The following is a 19,131-nucleotide window of genomic DNA, read 5'->3' as shown; positions in this document are numbered from 1 at the left end:
GAGCTCCCAAAGATAAAGGGAGACACGAAGCAACGCTGTAATATTTAAATGGCCGACACGTCGATGACTTTCCCTAGAACTTCAGCTTACCCAAACTCCTTCCTGGCCATCACACTTACTACTTACTAATGCGGGTTTAGACACATGCTCTCAGGTGGAGAGCATGTAGTCACATATCCCATCCATATGGGGAGCCATTGAATTGCTGACCTACTAAGCTGGATAACAAACTGCACCTGCGGTGTCTTTAAGCAAAGAGAAATTAGTTCACATAACTCCACAGGTGAGAGACGTGGGAGAAAAATCAAAGAGCTGGTTCCAGAGCAGGAGCCCGCCTGATCGGCTGAGAAAATTACCCAGCGGCGTTAGAGATTCCACAGAAGTATTCCTAGAAGGTGATGACTGCGATGGTACCCACGCACCCTGCACCCCGCCCACACACAAACACATAAGAGGATTCCACACTGGGATTCCGAGAAAGTGATTCCAAATCATGGCGGGCAGTGGTACACACCAAACATACATCCCGCACCCCGACACACACACACACACACACACACACACACACACACACACGAGGATGATTTGTTCATCATCATCTTTAGGATGCAATCAGCCTCCTGAAGGGAAAAGTGTCTCCGATGCCCTCTTGGCTCATCAGAGAGAGGGGTGTAACACTTTCACTTAAGCACCAGGAAGCATGACTGTGTTTCTGAAACAGGAACTGTGTGAGGCAGAGTTCTTCGCATTCTATTGAGAAGTTGTTCCAGGCAGTGACAGAGTACAGGAGTATGAGTAAATAGAAGAAAGACTTCTGACACCCACCGTTAACTTTAATAGTAGAAACTTTCATATATATATAAAAAAAACTTCATTAAAAATATACTGCTAAATTATTCTATGAAATTTATAATTAGCTAGTAACATAATTTTATCTACATAAACTTTAAACACGGACATCAGTTAGATAAATTATCTCATACCCAAAATTACTGTAGATAGAAGAAAACAAAATGAAATAATTTCTATAAATTAATCTTTGAGCACTGGTGAGGGCATCATTCATAGAGAAGGAAGAGATAGCATGTTTGTGGTGGCAGACAGCTGCCTAGGCATCTCAGCCCTACATCAAGAACACTCTCTCTGCCTTGTTCAATCAAGAATGTTCATTTGGCCATATCAGCACAGGGGCATGAAAAATTCCAGTCATAATTTCTGATGATTATTCAAATCATAAATTCTAAATACTTAAAAAAAAAAAAAACCCGGGAGTAACAAAACACACTAGATAGTGTGCACACATGTGAATCCTGAGAGTAACCTAAAAAGTCAAAGAGAGGAAATAACTTCTCCTTAAGGCTGGAAGAATTTTGAGAAATGGAAATGGGCAAGTTACAAACAAACAAACAAAGAAAACAATAAAAACACGGGCTACATGAGATCTCCCGCTGTCGGCTAAGACGGAACCCATTCTTCCAGACATGCTTGCGTCTTTCATCTGACTGTGCTGAGCGGAGGGGGAACAGGGAGTCAGCCCCAGAGGCATTCTATACGGGCATTTCCTCTTCAGCTTTCAGTTCATAGCGTGTGCCACGTACGTGTCCTCCTGCAGACTCTCCATCTGGCAGCACCGGTGACCTGGCGGGAGTCTGCATCGTCAGTAGGGAAAGAGACGGAGAAAAGCTGGGAGTCATGGCTTCTGCTAGAGAGCCACCGTAGTAAGGAAGGGGAGAGCGGGGGAGTTTCTGAAGAGCCTGGCCCAGGGTGATGGCTGGCATTCGAGGCGGGACTGCCTTAACCCCAGGCTGTGCTACTGCTGTTATCAAAGGGGGTGGGAAAACAAAAGATGTGTCTTTTGGACTGCCAGCCACCTGCAAATGTTCATCCTTTAGTCTGGCAATATCGTTAAACACTGAGGCAAGATGCTGGAACTTGGGTTCCCAACTGAGGAAGTAATCCCAGGCATAGCCGCCTCTGGCACCATCATCGGAGGTTTTCTGGAAGGAGAGAGCTGCACAGCTTCCTTCTCGACTGGCTGACGTAGAGGACTCCTCTTTCCTGCTATCAGCCAAGACACCCGCTCTAGCCTCCCTTTTCTGGGATAATGCATTACTTTGAACATAGATCGTGTCGCAGCCTTCGCCTCCGTCCCCTCCCTCAAACATGTGGCTGGCCTCCATTGCCTCAGTGCCAGTCACCACATCTGTCTCTCCTGAGAGGCAAGAAAGCTGATCGGAGTCCCTAGGGATACCCGAGTCTGGCACCCTGGACCCCCGTTCACTCAGGGCAGAATCTGAGTCCTTTCTGTAAGGGCACTCGTTTATCCTCTGGATTTCTCTGTCTTCTGCAGTTTCCCCATCCACGGAACTGGAGTTTGAGCGCCTGTACAGGTGGACAATGTCCTTCTCCATGACACTCATTAAATTCAACCATTCAGCAGGCACAGCTCCACCAGGCTCCGTCACATCCCCATACTCCATGGTCTCCTGCCCAGCCTTGAGCATCCTTGCAGCCCCAGTCAGTCTGAGGTCGGCGTCTGGAGGTGATGGTGCCTTCTTCTCTTCATAACTGTGCAGTGGCTCTTTTGGCTTATGCCTTAAACTCAGTACAATTAGAGTACAGACAAGTAAGAGGAACACCAGAAAGGAGACCACGAGGCTGAGGGAGAAACTGTGAGCAAACACTGTCCCGTGCTGTCCGTCAGATGGCAAAGAGACATTCACAAACACACTGCAGGATGTGGACTTGGAGCCAGGCTTGGGGCTGTGAGCAATTATTTCCACTTCAAGGGTGTCTTCTTTGTTGAGCTGACTGCTTATTAGGAAAGGGGCTTGAGTCCAGTAAATATTGCCATTTGTTTTGTTTACCAAAAAGAGCGGGGACGGAGTCCTCAGGGAGTAGAGAACGATCCCATCGACACCAGCATCCGCATCTGAGGCTTCCACTCTGCCAATCAGCTGCTGCCCTCGACCCTTCTCGGGGAGACTGAAAAAATATTGATCTTGAGTGAAAATGGGCTCAAATTCATCTATCCCTTCTACTTCCACCCAAACCTCCAGGGAAGCTGCAGCTCCACCTCTGTCTTTGGCCTGAACCACAACACAGTACCTGCTAACACTTTCATAGTCAAGCATTTGCTCGGCGTGAATGTCCCCCGTTAAAGGGTCAATAGCAAAAAGATCTGGATAGGGGTGCGCCCCACGTGTGACAAGGCAGGGGGCCAAAATAGAGTAAGTCACTTCTCCGTAAGGCCCAGCATCAAAATCCAGTGCATGTATAGAACATAGGATGGAAAAAGCAGGCAGGTTTTCAGGAGCGACACAGGCTAAGGTAGGTGACATAAACTGAGGAGTATGGTCATTGTCATCTAACACACTGATGCGCACAGCAGCGAAGGAGACATGTTTCTCCTCTTCATCTGCAGCTCGGATGGTTAAGGCGAATGCTGTTGTTTCCTCGTAATCCAGAGGTTTCACCAAATAAAGCACCCCTGTTCTTTCTTCTAAGTAAAAATGCCCCTTCTCATTTCCAGAGGTTATGCCATAGATGATTTCTGCATGTGAGCCCATGTCACAGTCATCTGCTGACACCACGGTGATGTGACTCCCTACAGGGGTGCTTTCCTTGACATGGGCATGGTACTGCCGACTGCTGAAGTTGGGTGGGCTGTCATTGACATCAAGAACTTCTATCGTAATGACGCACGTGGAGCTGAGTGGAGGGCGGCCGTGGTCAGATGCTAGGATGACAAGCTCGTGGCTGGCACTGGCTTCTCTGTCCAGAGCACGGAGCAGCACGAGAGCACCAGCCTGCTGACGGGAATCCTCTGAACAAAGGAGGCTGGTTTCGATGTGGAAGAAGCTGTGCAAGTTGCCACTGAGGATAGAGTACTCAGTGTGTGTGTTTTTAAAAGCGCAGTCACGGTCAATTGTTGAAAACGTCATGAGTGTGCTTCCAACGGGAGCATCCTCACTCAAGCTCAGATTATAGTGGCCCGCTGTAAACTCAGGGGCATGGCTGTTCACATCTTCTATTTCTATCTCCACCAACGTAAGAGCCCTCAGGGAGGGAAGTCCTCCATCACTGGCTTCCACGAGAAATCGAAGTGATGACATTTCATCCAGAAGTGATACAGAATCGGTAGTAAATATGGTGCCTGGAAGATAAGACGGGGTGTCAATGCTGCGAACTAAACGTCCATGATCTTTTTAGCAGACAAATGAATGCGCAGATGTGCTTTGTTCTCAAATGCTTAATGAATATGCAAATGTGCTTTGTTTTCTGTTGGGTGCTTTAAATTACAACCAACATAGTCCAAATAGATTTCAAATTATTATATATATATACAAATAATTTTCACGGTTTCCATTTACTTGTGCTGCTTGACACTGCCTCTGCTACATTTTTCCTGGATTTATTATTTTGTATAGTAAGTTGTTTCATTGTTGTTTTTAAAAGGAAGTACACTCTTGTCTCATATTTTTATTTTATCCAATTATCTATAAACACATTTCAGAGATATTCCAGCATAAGATAACTATTCTGAGCTGGGCAAGGAAGCCCGTGCCTTTAATCCCAGCATTTGGAAGGTTGTGGCAGGAGACTTGAGAGTTACAGAACAGGCTAGTTTATATAATGAGACCTTGCAAATAAAAATGAAATGGCTCGGATAGTCAAGCATTCAGGTGGTGGAGAGTGCGACTGCCCTGCCCCCCAACACGTGTGTTTTCTCTCTCTCACACACACACACACACCTCTCTCTCACTCCCTTTCACACACGTGTTCTCTCTCACACACATGCACTCTCTTACACACACGTGCATGCTCTTACACACACACACACACACACACACACACACACACACACACACAGAGGGGACATAACTCTGAAAACAACCCTTCCCAAATACAAGCAGTGGCAATGATAATATGGATGCTTAATTACAGAGACAGCTTTTCTCAAGATCAGGAGTTAATTCAGCAAGTGACAGTGTATTTTTGAATCCAAAAATTCATCAGATATCTCTTATTGTGGTAAGGATGAAAATATATGACTTTTCTAAGTGTGTATACAACGGCATTCTTATTAAAGTGTTTTGAGTGTGGTCACTAAAAATAAATGCTGAATGGTACGGTTTAAATGCCACATTTCAATTACAGCCACATGATGAACTAGACGGAAGATAGCAATTACTAATTTAAAATGTCTAATCAACATTCTGAGTCAGTGCTCATATATCATGCCTCAGTCAAAAGTGCTGCTAAGAATTAAGCTCTCAGGGGCCTGTATTCCATGCACTGTTATTGGCTGGTACAGGACAGAAGGGTCTGAAATCCTATGAGAGAAGAGGAAAAAACTGAGCCAAAGCATAAAGGGCAGCAGAGGACCTAACATGCCTATACTTACACTGCCGGTGCGCATCTACAAGCTCTATGGCATTTCTTATTTCTCTTACTACAAGCACCTAGTGAGTCTTATTCTGGTGCTTTGGATCTAAATTCCACTCTCTGATAATTCAGCAATTGATGTAAAACTCACCCCTCACTTGAGAATGATGCTGCGGTGGGAGGGTAGAGGTAACACAGTACTGTGATGGCAGGGGCCCTGCTAGGACATTGCATTGCTGACTATCCCTCCTTATTCACTTCAGCACTCAATGTTTATTTACTGCTAATGACCCTTGCACTCTTCCTAAGTGTGTGAGTGAACAGTTGCTTGTCTGGGTACATTGCACACCACAGCTGTCCTCTGTGATAAAAATACAAAGGGCCTAGAAGATACCAGGTAAAGTAGAACACCACAATGGCTTCTATTTGATAGAAATAGCTATTGGGTTGTTTTCCCTCATTTGATTATTCTTGTGTTTATTGAATGTATGGTACTATTTCTTTCTTTCTTTTTTTTTTTTTTGCACTAAGCTGAGTAAACCAGTTTCCACATCCTCAGTAATAAGCTGATATTTGTTTTGTTTTGTTTTGCTTTTACTTTATTTTGATTCTTCTGAGTCACCAAACAGCTTCCTAACCTTGTTGGTTGGACACACAAACTATACTGAGGGGAGGGTATCTCTGGATTTTGTACTTCTGAGCAGCATTTTACCAATGCCCTTGCTTTCTGGCCACTGAGATACTGAACTTCTTTAGCTTCATTGCCATTTTCTACTATATCTAGATAAGAAAGAAGTTGCCCATAACTGCAGGGGGTAGAAGGAGAGTGGAGGACCTGCATTAGGAGCATTCAAAGCTGGTGATTGCATGTTTCTGAATTGTAACCTGTGGCACAGGACAGCCCCTGTAAGTAACTCACCATTCCTAGGGTCAATAGCAAATCCCTCCACAGACGAAAGGATCCTGTAAGAAATGTTCTCACTGCTTTCTAAGTCTGTGGCAGACAGGGTCAGCACTGGGCTCCCCCCAGGTACGAGTTCAGGAACCGTAGCCTGAGGACAAAAGAGAACAAAGGCATCGTGCTTGTAAATAAGCAATTTTCAGGAGCAAAGACAGACCCTGACATCATGTCATTAATTTTGATTCAAGAAACTACCCAATCTGCCCTTCATAAGCCTTGTAGTGGTCTGAAGAAAAATAGTCCCTAGGGTCATTTCACATTATTTGGAGGTGTGGCCTTGTTGGAGGAAGTGTGGCCTTGGAGGAGGTGTGGCCTTGTTGGAGGAAGTGTGGCCTTGTTGGAGGAGGTGTGGCCTTGCTAGAGAGGTGTGGCCTTGCTGGAGGAGGTGTGGCCTTGTTGGAGGAGGTGTGGCCTTGAAGGAAGTGTGGCCTTGCTGGAGGAGGTGTGGCCTTGTTGGAGGAGGTGTGGCCTTGTTGGAGGAAGGATGTCACTGGGGTGGGCTTTGATGTTTTACAAGCTCAAGCCTAGCCCAGTGTCAATCTTTTCTTCTATTCCTGCTGATCCAGATAAAGAACTCTCAGCTCCATCTCCAGCATCATGTCTGCCTGTGTTCTGAACCTGTATGCCAGCCCAAACTGATTTTTTTCCTTATAATAATTATTGTGGTCATGGTTTCTCCACACAGCAGTAAAACCCTCAGTAACACAGAAGTTGGTACCAGGAGTGGGGTATTGTTGTTGATAGGCCTGAGTGTGCTTTTGTTTGAAGGAATGTGGACTATGGAACTTTGGGTTAGAAAACCACTTGAACGTTTAAGTGGGGGCTTAATGACACATGTTATCAGGAGCACGGAGGACAGTGGTACTGGGGGTGATTTGAACTGTGGGGGCCCATCTCAAGAGATTTCAGAGGAAAAGAATATTAGTATGTGGCCTAGAGACCATTCTTGTAATATTTTGGTGAAGAATGTCGCTGCTTAGTGCTCTTTTCCAAAAAAGTCTGCTTGAGGCTAAGTAGAAGAGGTATGGATTAACAGCTTTGGCAGCAGAGACTTAAAAACAGCTTAGTATTGACAGTGTTGTGTGGTTGTTGGTGGCCAGTCTTACGCAGATCTATAATGAAAAGGAACAAGCTGAACCAGGAAAAATAAAAAATGTACAGTTTGAGGAGGAAGGAGACACCAGGAGGTGTAAACAGATTAAGGAATAGCATGGTACTAATTCAAATAAAAGGAGTGGTGACTGAAGAGCAAGACCCCACCCAGCTCAGCTTCCAACTTGTGAAAAGGCATTAAAGAAAAATGAAAAGCAATTGTAACAAAAGCTTAGGCACAGACATGGTGGATTACAACTTTAATCCCAGCATTCTGGAGGCAGAGGAAGGTGGATCTCTGAGTTTGAGGCCAGCCTCGTCAAGTTCCAACACAGCCAAGCTTAGACAGTGAAGGAAGCAATTGAAAACAGAAAGCTGGTAAAAATGTATTTGAACCAGAGGGCCATGTTCCAGCCCCTATCAAGCAGCAGAACTTGGCAGCTTCAGCCACATGGTTCTGGCTTTAGAGTCAAATATACAAGAAAAGAGTTATGGAAACTTCCTCCAGAGCTGAGGAAAGCCACTGAGGCCAAGCATATGTCAGAGGTGTCCCTGCATGAAGGACCAGAGAGGCATGAGGCTGGGAAGATAAGTCCTTGGAGACCCCAAGATATTAGAGATGCCAGAGTCATGGGATGCCTGCTGAGGAGAGCTGATAGCAGAGAGTAGAACCGGCTCAAGAGAAAGAAGTGTGTTGGGGTTAAAAAAGAAAAAAAAAAAACTAAATGAAGGTAGAGATCTGAAGAGTGATTTGACATCAGCCATGGAGACGCAGAGTTTGGAGTTTGCCCTGTTGGTCTTTGGTCTTGTTTTGGTCCAGTATTTCCTCACTGTGCTCCCTTTCCTCTATTTTGGAACAGGAACATGTATCCTGTGAGATTATATATTGTAAGTATGTGATCTGATTTATGATTTTGATTTTTAATAGGGGATTATAGTTAAGAGATCATCATGAGTCTTAGAAGAGACTTTTTGGACTTTTAAACAGGGTTGAGACTAAGGAGACTTTCGAAGTTGGACTAAAAGATTTTCGCATTATTACATGACTACATGCCCATGAGGGCCAGGGAGAGAAAGGTGGTGGTTTGAATGAAAACGGCCCCTGTAAGTGCATAGATAGTGTCAGTATGGGGAGGTGTGGCCTTGTTGGAGGAGGCATGGCCTTGTTGAAGGCAGTGTATCACTGGGGATGGGCTTTGGGGTTTCAGAAACTCAAGCCTGAACCAGTGCTACTCTCTCCTGCTCTCTGATCATGCAGATGTGGAACTCTTGGCTCCTTCTTCCATCACATCTGCCTGTGTGCTGTCAGGCTTCCTGCCATGATGATAATGGACTAAACCTCTGAACCTGTAAGCCAGCCCGAGTTAAATATTTTCCTTTATTTGCTGTCTTCTAAGGAAGACATGTAGACTAAAGTGATTATGTTAACAGTCTCACGATTCACACAACAATCTTTATTTCACCCAATTTTGATGTTTACTATGAAACATTTTCTTCCTGCGTTGCTTCTGGATGACAGAAAATAGTGCAGTCACAAATTTTATGTCAAATGCATTTACTACATCACTCAAGTGAGGCTTTATGGGACATTGTTACTCAGATAAGTTCTCAGGTAATTCATCTTTACCTTTCCTCCATTGAAGAGTGCTGGGGTCCATGTCTAAGACCTCAGTAGACCATGGTCACTGTCCTGATTTTCTGTAATCATATACTCTGCCCCCAAATCTAAAATCTGCATGTTCTAGTTTTGCCCACAATCTGCTTGTGAGAAATGTTAATCATGTGTTCCAGAGAAAGAGTCTGTCCAAAGCCTCCTCAGATACCACAAACTAGCTTACTTTCCCTGTGGCCTTGCAAATACTGAGCAAGTTCCATTGTGGACAGCTGGACTCCAACTATACACACACATGCACACACACACACACACACACACACACAGAGAGAGAGAGAGAGAGAGAGAGAGAGAGAGAGAGAGAGAGGGAGAGAGAGAGAGAGAGAGAGAGAGAAGGAAATACAAAAGTCTAATGGTCTACACACTCAGTGAAAGGAAATAAACAAGCCACACAATTCCAGATGGATAGACAAGCCTGCAGCATTAACTTGGCATGAACAACAGCCTATCAGTGATAAAAGGCTGACATTACTCACCACTATTACTTATTTTATTTTAAGTATATAGGTACTTTGCCTGCCTGTCTGCCTACGCCTCATGTAAAGCAATAGCATATTTCCTGGATCTGGAGTTACAGATATCTGTGAATTCCCACGTAGGTCTTGGATATAGAACCAGGTCCTCTGGAAGAGCAGCCAGGGATCTTATCTTTTGAGCTACCTCTTAGCCCCTACTCCCTGTTCTTTCTAGTTTTTTTTTTTTTTAATCTCTTTACCTGATAGAAATCTTGAGAAAAAATGGGTGGGTTATCATTGACATCCAGGACATGGATAATGAGGGAACCCTCTGTGTGGTGCTCCGAATCAGAAACATGGACGATCAGCTCATATTCAGCGACTTCTTCAAAATCCAGTGTTTGCACCAGCACCACCACTCCTGTGTCCTGGCTGATAGCAAACTTGGCTCCAGAATTGCTTTCTTTGACAAAACTGAAGGTGAAAGCTGGGTTCAGATCCGCATCGTGAACAGATACCCGAGCCACAATTACACCAGGCAAAGAATCTGCAATCATCAGGACCCATGTCAGATTCCATTAAAATTCATCATCAAAAGACATTTCTTCGGTCATCAGTCCAACTATTTTCATTTTAAATCTAAAGTGATTTTCTTTTTTTTTTTCTTTCTGGCATGACTTATCATGTAAAGCTCATTATGGGCTAAATCAAAACACAGGAGAATTTATAAGCACAGTAAAAGTAAAAATCTACCACTGGGTAGAAAATTGAGGAAGTAGGCTGCTCTCCAGCTTTATATTACAGTTTCTCACCATATGATTACAACACAACTCCAGCGTATCGGAAAGCATCCTGAACACTTCCTTCCCTGCAGTGTGTAGTTGCCACATCTGAGCAGAGACTCACAGGGGTATAGAGGAGAGGGAGGTTACTACTCCAAGCACCATTATAAACAATTAACTTTGAAAAATAGGCCAGAACTGAATGAAAATATTTGTGTATGGATGTAAGACTTATCACTTACTTAGTGTGTGACTGCATAAAATTGTTTCTCTGATAGTGACACAGATGTCATTCTTTTTTTTTTTTTCTTAAGTTTCTTTCTCAAAACTAAAACTAACTAAGGATATGGGAAGACAAGGTATACACAGTGCTAGTGAGGAAAGCAAATCTCTGATATTAGTCCCCCCAAAGCCATCGTAGAACAAATAGCATGCTGTGTCTCGTGCACCACCGTGTTCTCTACCTAACCCACCCGTGAACGAAGCTATATTTGTAGGAGTCTAGAATGGTGAGGTGGGAGGTATCTGATGTGATATTCAGAATTATTCCACTGGACATGGATTCATAATTTCCAGTCTTCAAGTCTGAGGACGAGTTCTTGGTGGATACCAACTACACCCTACCCTGGTCAATAGACTTTGATTTATTCACTTTGTTCTTGTGATGTATTCACATCGGTCACATTGATGTATTTTCACACCAATTCCTGTGCTTAGGAACAGTGTCCACTTCATCAAATCAAATGAAAATACCCAAAGTGAGAGATGAGCCTGCAATAAGCTTTGTTTATAGAGTAATAGCTATAGAGATTCCTACGGAAGGGTGTCTGTGTGCTTTGTTTGGAAAGTGAAGACAGTAAAGTTTCAGGAGTAGATTTGGTACTAAAATAGAAAGCAGAGGAGCAAAGGTCAGAACTGTTTTCAATGTTTTCTGTAGACAGAAAGATTGGTAGGCTTTTCTAGTGTTGGCCAGTCACCACAGGGCAACTTTGGGTTCTCAGACCCAAAGAATCCGACACAGAAACCATTGTGTTTCTAGTCTGTACCTCAGTGTGGTACCAAGGCAGAAGGTTGGGTTATGCTGGTGGAAAGTGATGACTCTGCACTTCATCCAATTAACCTCACTGTCATCGTTACTGTCCTGCAAAGATCAACAAAGAGTGGCTCTGATGGCATCAGTGCTCAGAAGGGCCAAGTGATCATTACAGCAACAACATGTGCTTCTGCCTGGAGTACGTTTAGTGTTAAGAAGCACCTGCGCATGAACACACTGTAAGGAATGCAGCTGGAGGCGAGGGACTCAGCCTCTAACCCATCGGAATGCAAATCTGAGCTTCAGCGTTAAATCACTTGACATTTGGTATTTCCCTTAGGACCATTCACTATTTATCAAATAAAATAAAGGCAAAATTATCTGGTTTGCATGGCGGTCGATAACTAGTACTTAATAGAACATCTGCATGTTTAAAAAAAAGGATAAATATGTAAGTTAATCAAGAGTTGATTCCAAATTGCCACACTTACTTTCTGCGATTTCTACTGCTTCTGAGTGTAGAAGGACTGGGGCATTGTCATTTATATCAATCACCTGTATCTTGACCAGAGTCGTATCGGAGAGCCTGGGCACCCCTCTGTCTGTGGCTTGCACAATCAAGCTGTTTTGGAAAAGAATCAAGGAATGTTATGAGCCATCTAGGAAATATAAAAAAAAATCGAATCTAGTTTAATTTTTTTATGTGACTTCACTGACTCTTATTTCTCCCATAGCCTGTTTTAAACAGCATCATTTACAATTTATTTCTCAAGAATGGTAGCTTGAAACGTATGTAGTTTTGACAAGTTTCAAGAACAAACTCCAGCAAGCTGCCAGGGGTCATGAAGTATTGATGTAAAAAGAAATGCACAATTTCTTGGAGACAGACTTTAAAATTCTACTAAGAATAACCTAAACAACGCGTGCACTGACACTTGCACCCACTCTACTGCGTGGGGATTGCTACATATTTCCATCCAATTGTACCATCAAAACATGCTGTCAAAACGATGGCTATATACTGAGAGTTTTCAGGTCCAAATTTCAAACCAATCAACATTATAGACTTGGGAGAGCTTGCTGCCATGGGGAAGGAACAACTGGGTCCTGATGGGCTCAGGCTATTCAAAGGGATTGACGCAGTACTATTCAATCTTCCTGGGGCGGCGCTGCAGCGAACTGTTCTACCACCCAAACTAGAGCGACGACTACTTGCCTCACTTTCACCCTTCCAGCTTCATCTAATTGTAAGCCTGGTCAGCTCATCTTCTCAGTGTCCCATGGATTAGTGGCTTATCTATTTTGTCCCTATCTTGAGAGCCTCAGGTAGAGCGATCAAACACGATGTTTGAATCTAGGACCTAAAGGTATGACAGAACGTGGGAAGTTCAGTGTTTTCACAGCCAGTGAAGTGTAGACAAATGGGACTTGAGATTTTTTTTTTAGTGCTAAATCCAGAGAGGTGTGGGATTTCCTACACTAAACACACGGAAGGGCATGCCTGGGATAGCCAGTCTCTGGACCCATTTTTCCCTGGGATGCTGCTCATATTTTACATCCTTGGGGCTGGAGAAATGGCACAGTGGTTAAAACGTCTATGTCTTGAAGTAGATCCGGGTTCAGTTCCCAGCACCCACATCTTGTAGATCACAACTCCCATCTGGCCTCCCCAGGCACCTGCACCCATGTGTATATACCTTCTCCCTGTCCCACATGCATAGTTAAAAATAAACCGACAGCGGTTTAAAATCCTGAAGCCCCACTTAAACATCTACTTGATTGTCCATGTCAAAGCCATTCAAACTCCCAGGCAAGCGTACCTGACCTTCTAAGTGCTGCCTTCTGCCTGATGTTCTTGCCCTTACACTCCGGCACCTTCTCCAAGCTTATACCGTCACTGAGGTTTCCCTGGTTCTCATGTGACCTGAAAGCCCTTTATGACCATAGCACACTGCACATTTTCATGCCACAATAGTAATCTTTTCGATGGCTTATCTGTCTGCCTCTTCTATGTGTTCCTTTCAGGACGGATGGATGTGTCACTTTAATGATTTTCTTTGATGAATGTTGAGGGTCAGTTCCTGAGACATTTTCCATCATTAAATGGTAGAGTCATAATCCAGTCTTAGGTCTTACTCACCTCAAAAATCTGTGCTCCTCCTAATAGACCCCTCTGTGAGCATGCTTCCTATCCTACATATACAGGGCACCTAACCATACCTTAATTTCATTTTTCTCTAAGTGTTGGGAGAGTCCAGGGGAAAAAGAGATAACTGTAACATGAACTGTCAATTAGAATAATAACTTTATTTCAGAGGGTGTTCATATGAGCCACTTATGGAGAATACCTTTTATGCAACTGAATCTTGAAAGAAGGCATAATTCCTCTTGCATTGCTAGTACCTTGCAAGTGTCTTTTCCTTTTTCTAATCTTAGATTTTAATGTGATGTAAAAATAAGTCTCATCTGTTTCCTGTTTTGAGTTCCACTAAGGAGCAAACCTCCACTGTTTACTGTCTACAGGCTGTTGCCTTCTGTACTTATGGGCTTGGGACAGCAGCCGAAACCCCACTTGGACTTCCCAGGAATGAATTTGATTTGGGAGACTGGCCATCAGTCAGGGACACATGAGAATATTTTCGTAAGAGCAACCAGCTCAGAATATCTTCCTTCAGCTGCAGGAAGGGCTCCAGCAGGCCTGAGGATGGCACAGGCAGATCTTGTCACATTCCTAGAGCTAGCTCCATGGTCCTGTTCCCTTATTTGGCCACTTCCTCCACCTGAGACTGACCACCAAGGTCCAGCTATCAAAGCATTGAAGTCCAGCAATCAAAAGCTCCCTTTGGTTCACCTAATTAACATGCCCAATCAAGGCAAACCATCTCATCCTAACATGGGGTTGGTTCTCCTTTTCCCTTGATAGACTGCCATTTGTCTTCTTCTCTCTATCTGGAAGCAATCATTTGTCTTTCTGGGGCAACTATTCTTTCCCCATCTCCCTGGCTCCTTCTCTTTTCACCCTAGCTCTCTACCTCCTGCTTTCGTCTCTCATTCCCTGCCCTCTGTCCCTCCTTTTGTGCTGAGGACTTGGTCTTGGTGTGTGCCCTGTGTGAACCCCAGTTCTTTCACCTGGCTCTCCCACATGGCCTAATGTTTCTGGCAAGACATTAAAGCTAGACATCCATCAACTCTGCCATTACTGTCACAAATGCCCTTCTTCTGGGAATGCCACAACCTCAGGGTTCTATGTGATGCCCAAGTCAGGCAAAAAGAAAAATGAGCTGTCTTTGATATGGAGGAAATCTCTTGTTCTGTTTCCAAATACAAGGGCAGGGGAAAGGCAGCCTGCTGATGGTTGGAAGATCAAGTGACAGACCATGGAAGCAGAGCTGCAATGATTCTGAGCTGAGCCTGGGAGACCTCAAGCTGTCTGAAGGCTCCTTGGCAGGCGTTGTGAAGCTGGGGGGTTTAGTCTGTTCATCTGGCTCCATGTGGCAGAACCCTTGCACTGAGCAGTGTCAGCAGAGGCCACCATGAAACTGACCAGACTTAGAACAGCCCATCCCAAAACCAGACCATCTTCCCTATTCTCACCACAGTGCATTTCAGATGAGGCCTTCGACCAGATAAGATCTCACTTAATTTCCTTTAAAAAAAAAAAAAAAAACTGAAGCTGTTGGCAGGAGAAAATTTTAAAAATTCTTTCCCCACTACATCTCAAATATCTACCCAGAATTTTCTGTTCCTTCTGAGATTTCAAGAAAAGTAAAAATATCAGCTAACACCAGAAACAGCTATGAAAAGAGTTAGGATTTCTTATGAAAGATGGTACGGTGGTTTCTCGGCTCTGTCTCTTCCTCCCTAAATTCCACTGAGAGGATAGAGAAGACGTGTTTAAAAATGTGCAAGCCCATAGGCTGAAAAAGGAAATAGGTGTACAAGTTGGAAGTGAAAGAGATGAAAAGAGACAACATGTCATGGGGTAGGTGTAGATGAATGTGTGGAAGGAAGCCAGCGATTAGAAAATATTCAGCAGTAAAAATGGACCATAAGGTGCATTTATTAAATATGTTTGGATTATCACTTGTTTAATATATACGTCTTATATTACTTATGTCTTATATATGTCATAAAAAGATGCATATGTGTGTGTGTTTGTGTATGCATCCATATATATGTTTATATCTTATACAAGGTCTTCCATGATCTTTAATCTTTTTCAGTCTCCTGATGTATATATATATATATATATATACAGCATCCCAGAAAAGTTAGTCAACAAGCAAAACTAGATGTCTAACACATGAAAAAGGTCAGTGTCTATTGAACACTTACTGAACAGGATTCATAACAACAACCCAAAATGCCAAACACCAAAACAAAAACAATAATAAAAAAAGAAAGAAAGAAAGAAAAGGGCAGAGGGAAGAAATTCACAATGAAATAATGTATGAGGAGAAAGGGTTCCTTTTCCAAAAAGAATGTATTCAGCTCAAGAAAAGGCCCACGTTAAAGAACATCACGAGGGTCAGTGATGTGGCACAGACCTTGTCCAACAGTCCTGATGACCTGATGACCTGATGACCCTAGGACCCATATGGTGGAAAGAGTGAACCAACTCACACAAGCTGTTCTCTTACCTCCATTGTCATGCTATGGCATGTGCATACACACACACACACACATACACACACACACACACACACACACACACGCACACACAGACTTGTACTTATATATTGATGGTACAGTTGAAGGTATCTGCAGATATGCAAGGGCCCAGATGATTTGCTTCTATGGCAGATGAAGGGCCGTCAACTTCTTGGCCTTTGCTTCTCACAGTTTGGAGTTAATTTATTCATAGGGAGTTGGAGAAAGGCCTTTCTAAATATTAGGACTAATTTAAATGTTGGGAACATGACGCAAATAGGAAAAAGTTGAAAACCATTACATTTAATTGCTAACTAAGCTCCATTCAGAAGAATCCTTAACAGAAAGCCATCCCAATTGAAAGTGCTTAGTTCCCGGACCTAACAAGCTGTCAATAACCTCTGAATTCGCAATCACTAAAAGAACACTTGAGCTGGGATTTACCTACAGTCATCTGCAGAGGGGAAATGATTCATGCTTAAAATTACCATGGCAGCAATGAGGCAAAAGAACAGTTTGAACAAATTTATACATAAGCATAATAATTTTAGTAATTACATTAAAACATTACAAAACATTTCCTAACTGCTAACTTAGAGTAAGGTTTTAGACTTCAAAAAAATAACCTTTGAAGCAATATTTTGAAATATATTAAATAAAAAAACAGCAAATGGTTAATCAAACTTTGAGAATTGGAAGGGTTTGGGGTAGTTAATTAGTCCAGTCCACTCAGTAATGTACCCCACGCAAACCAGCTTCCACTGCTTAACCACACAAATACATTGGATTTTCCCCAGGAAACATGAAAGTTGCCTCAAATATCGACCCAATATTTTGTACTCTCCTCCTTTAAACAGAAGGTCTGTTCTGTGTCTTGTATGGTAGAAACAGTGTGAGTGAGGTGCAGAATCATTGCTTATAAGTCTAAATTCAATTTTCTAACAATATTGCCACCTAAAATAAGCCACCTATGTAATTTGCATGTTTAATAAAGAAAATCCCCTCCTTAATTCCCTATGAAATGGTTACAAGAATTCAATGAAACGCAGCAGCCACACCCTGTGGCCGTGCTTTGTTTTGTTCAAAGTTTTAATTACTCATGGCCAACCACCATCCAAAAGTGTTAATGGGAAATTTTTAGAAATAAACAAATCATGTGTTTTAAATAGCTACAGTTTTAAGTATCTTGGTGACACTTCACACTGTTAAACCCTTTCTACCCAGAATGTGAACTATTCTCCTGTCCAGTGTTTCCACACTGTATATGTCACCATCCACTTTGTTACTTAGTCGCCATCTTGGTCACCAGCTGTATGGCTATGTCTCTGTTCATGTAATTCTTGAGTTACTTATGATTCCACAGGGTATAAGATATGCAAGAAGTGAATAACTCTAGTACTGTATGCTAAACTACCTGGCATTTAGAAACAAAATCCCTTGATGGGAAGGCCTGGTGGTACTCAGAAGAAGGATAACAGGCTATCAACAAGAGACTTGATACCCTATGAGCATATGCAGGGGGAGGAGGCCCCCCTCAGTCCCAGACATAGGGGAGGAGAATAGGGTGAATGAGGGAAGGAGGGAGGAATGGGAAGAAACAAGGGATGGGATAACAATTGAGATGTAATATGAATAAATTAAAAAAAAAAAACAAGGAAATCTTGAAATTTGCAGGCAAATGGATGGAACTAGAAATGATCATCCTGAGTGAGGTAACCCAGACCCAGAAAGACACTCATGGTGTATACTCACTCATAAGTGGATTTTAGCCCAAATTGATGTCCTCTGAGAGACTCCACCCAATGGGGTATAGGGGATAGATGCCAGGGTTCACAGCCAGGCCTCTGTAGGAGCACTGAGAGTGGTATGGGAGAGTGGAGGGATGGAAGGACCAGAGGGTTCAGGAGCCCCACAGGGAGAACATCAAGGCTGGCAGATCTGGGCCAAGGAGTTGGGGGGGGGGCTGTACAAACTGAAGCATCAACCAAGGACAATGCATGCAGAGAACCTAGACTCCCTGTTCAGATGTAGCCAATGGACAGCTTACTCTTAACATTGGTGGGAGGGAAGGAGAAGGAACTGCCTCTGATGTGAACTCTGGTACCTGAGATTTGATCTGCTTGGCAGGGAGACTCTGTGGACACACAGGCAAAGGATCAGCAGGCCATCAGGATGAGACCTGATAGGCTGTGGTCAGCTGGTGTGTCCCCCACTCCCACCTCCCCATCAGAGGCCTAGGGGAGGGGAATAGGGCAGGAGAGGGACAGAGGGTGGGAACAGGAAGATAAAAGCTAGGGGATAACAATTGGGATGTAATGTGGATAAATGATAATAAAAATGTAATAGAACAAAGGACGTATCAAATTTCAGATCTAATCCAGTGGCGCTTTCAAAACAGGAAATAATTTCTAAGACTATCTGACTGTAGGCTGGGGGAAGGGCAAAAGAAGAGTTTTGGCAAAGGAGGAGTCAGGAAGAAGCTAAGGTAGAGATCTCTCGTGAGTGTGAACCCTGAACACACCTGTAGGAGTTGGTGGACTCATAGTCCAGCATGGAGTTTGTCGTTATCACCCCGCTCAGCTCATCAATCTGGAAAGCTTCTGCTTGGTTGCCAGCGACAATGGAATACTCGATCAGGCTGTTCAAGCCCCCATCCAAGTCAGTAGCAAACACCTGTGAGAAATCAGTCCTTCCATTGGAAAAGAGTCAACCACCCCCCACCCCACCCCGGTAATGTGACCCAGGCCTGCTTCTCAGAGAAATGCTTTAAGGAAGGATACAGATCATCAAATGTATTTTTTTTATTAATTTATTCTTGTTACATCTCAATGGTTATCCCATCCCTTGTATCCTCCCATTCTTCCCTCCCTCCCATTTTCCCCTTATTCCCCTCCCCTATGACTGTTCCTGAGGGGGAACTCCTCCCCTTGTATATGCTCATAGGGTATCAAGTAGAACATTATGATAGGCAGATTTGGGCCCAGGGGTCCCGCTCAAACTAAGGCACCAGCCAAGGACAATACAGGCGGTAACTTTAAACCCCTACCCAGATCTAGCCAATGGTCAGAACATTCTCCACAGTTGAGTGGAGAGTGGGA

General features: G+C 43.5%; 1 protein-coding gene across 1 annotated transcript in view; it reads right to left on the bottom strand.

The window, feature by feature from the left end:
• Positions 1-818: 818 nt before the first annotated feature.
• The window catches only part of DCHS2 (dachsous cadherin-related 2), a 207,560-nt gene continuing 189,247 nt past the window's right edge, over positions 819-19,131 (bottom strand). Inside the window, exons 16-20 of the mRNA XM_084769764.1 lie at positions 18,555-18,706; positions 11,875-12,005; positions 9,829-10,115; positions 6,308-6,440; positions 819-4,156 (exon numbers count right to left, since the gene is read on the bottom strand). Of these exons, the coding sequence (XP_084625890.1) occupies positions 1,548-4,156; positions 6,308-6,440; positions 9,829-10,115; positions 11,875-12,005; positions 18,555-18,706 (3,312 nt within the window). The 3' untranslated portion in view covers positions 819-1,547. The remainder of the gene's footprint in view (positions 4,157-6,307; positions 6,441-9,828; positions 10,116-11,874; positions 12,006-18,554; positions 18,707-19,131) is intronic.

The sequence above is a fragment of the Acomys minous genome, assembly GCF_964271855.1.
Source record: "Acomys minous genome assembly, chromosome: 19".
Classification (NCBI taxonomy): domain Eukaryota; kingdom Metazoa; phylum Chordata; class Mammalia; order Rodentia; family Muridae; genus Acomys; species Acomys minous.
Note: the sequence above shows the minus strand (reverse complement) of the source record. Positions and strands in the feature narration are given on the sequence as shown.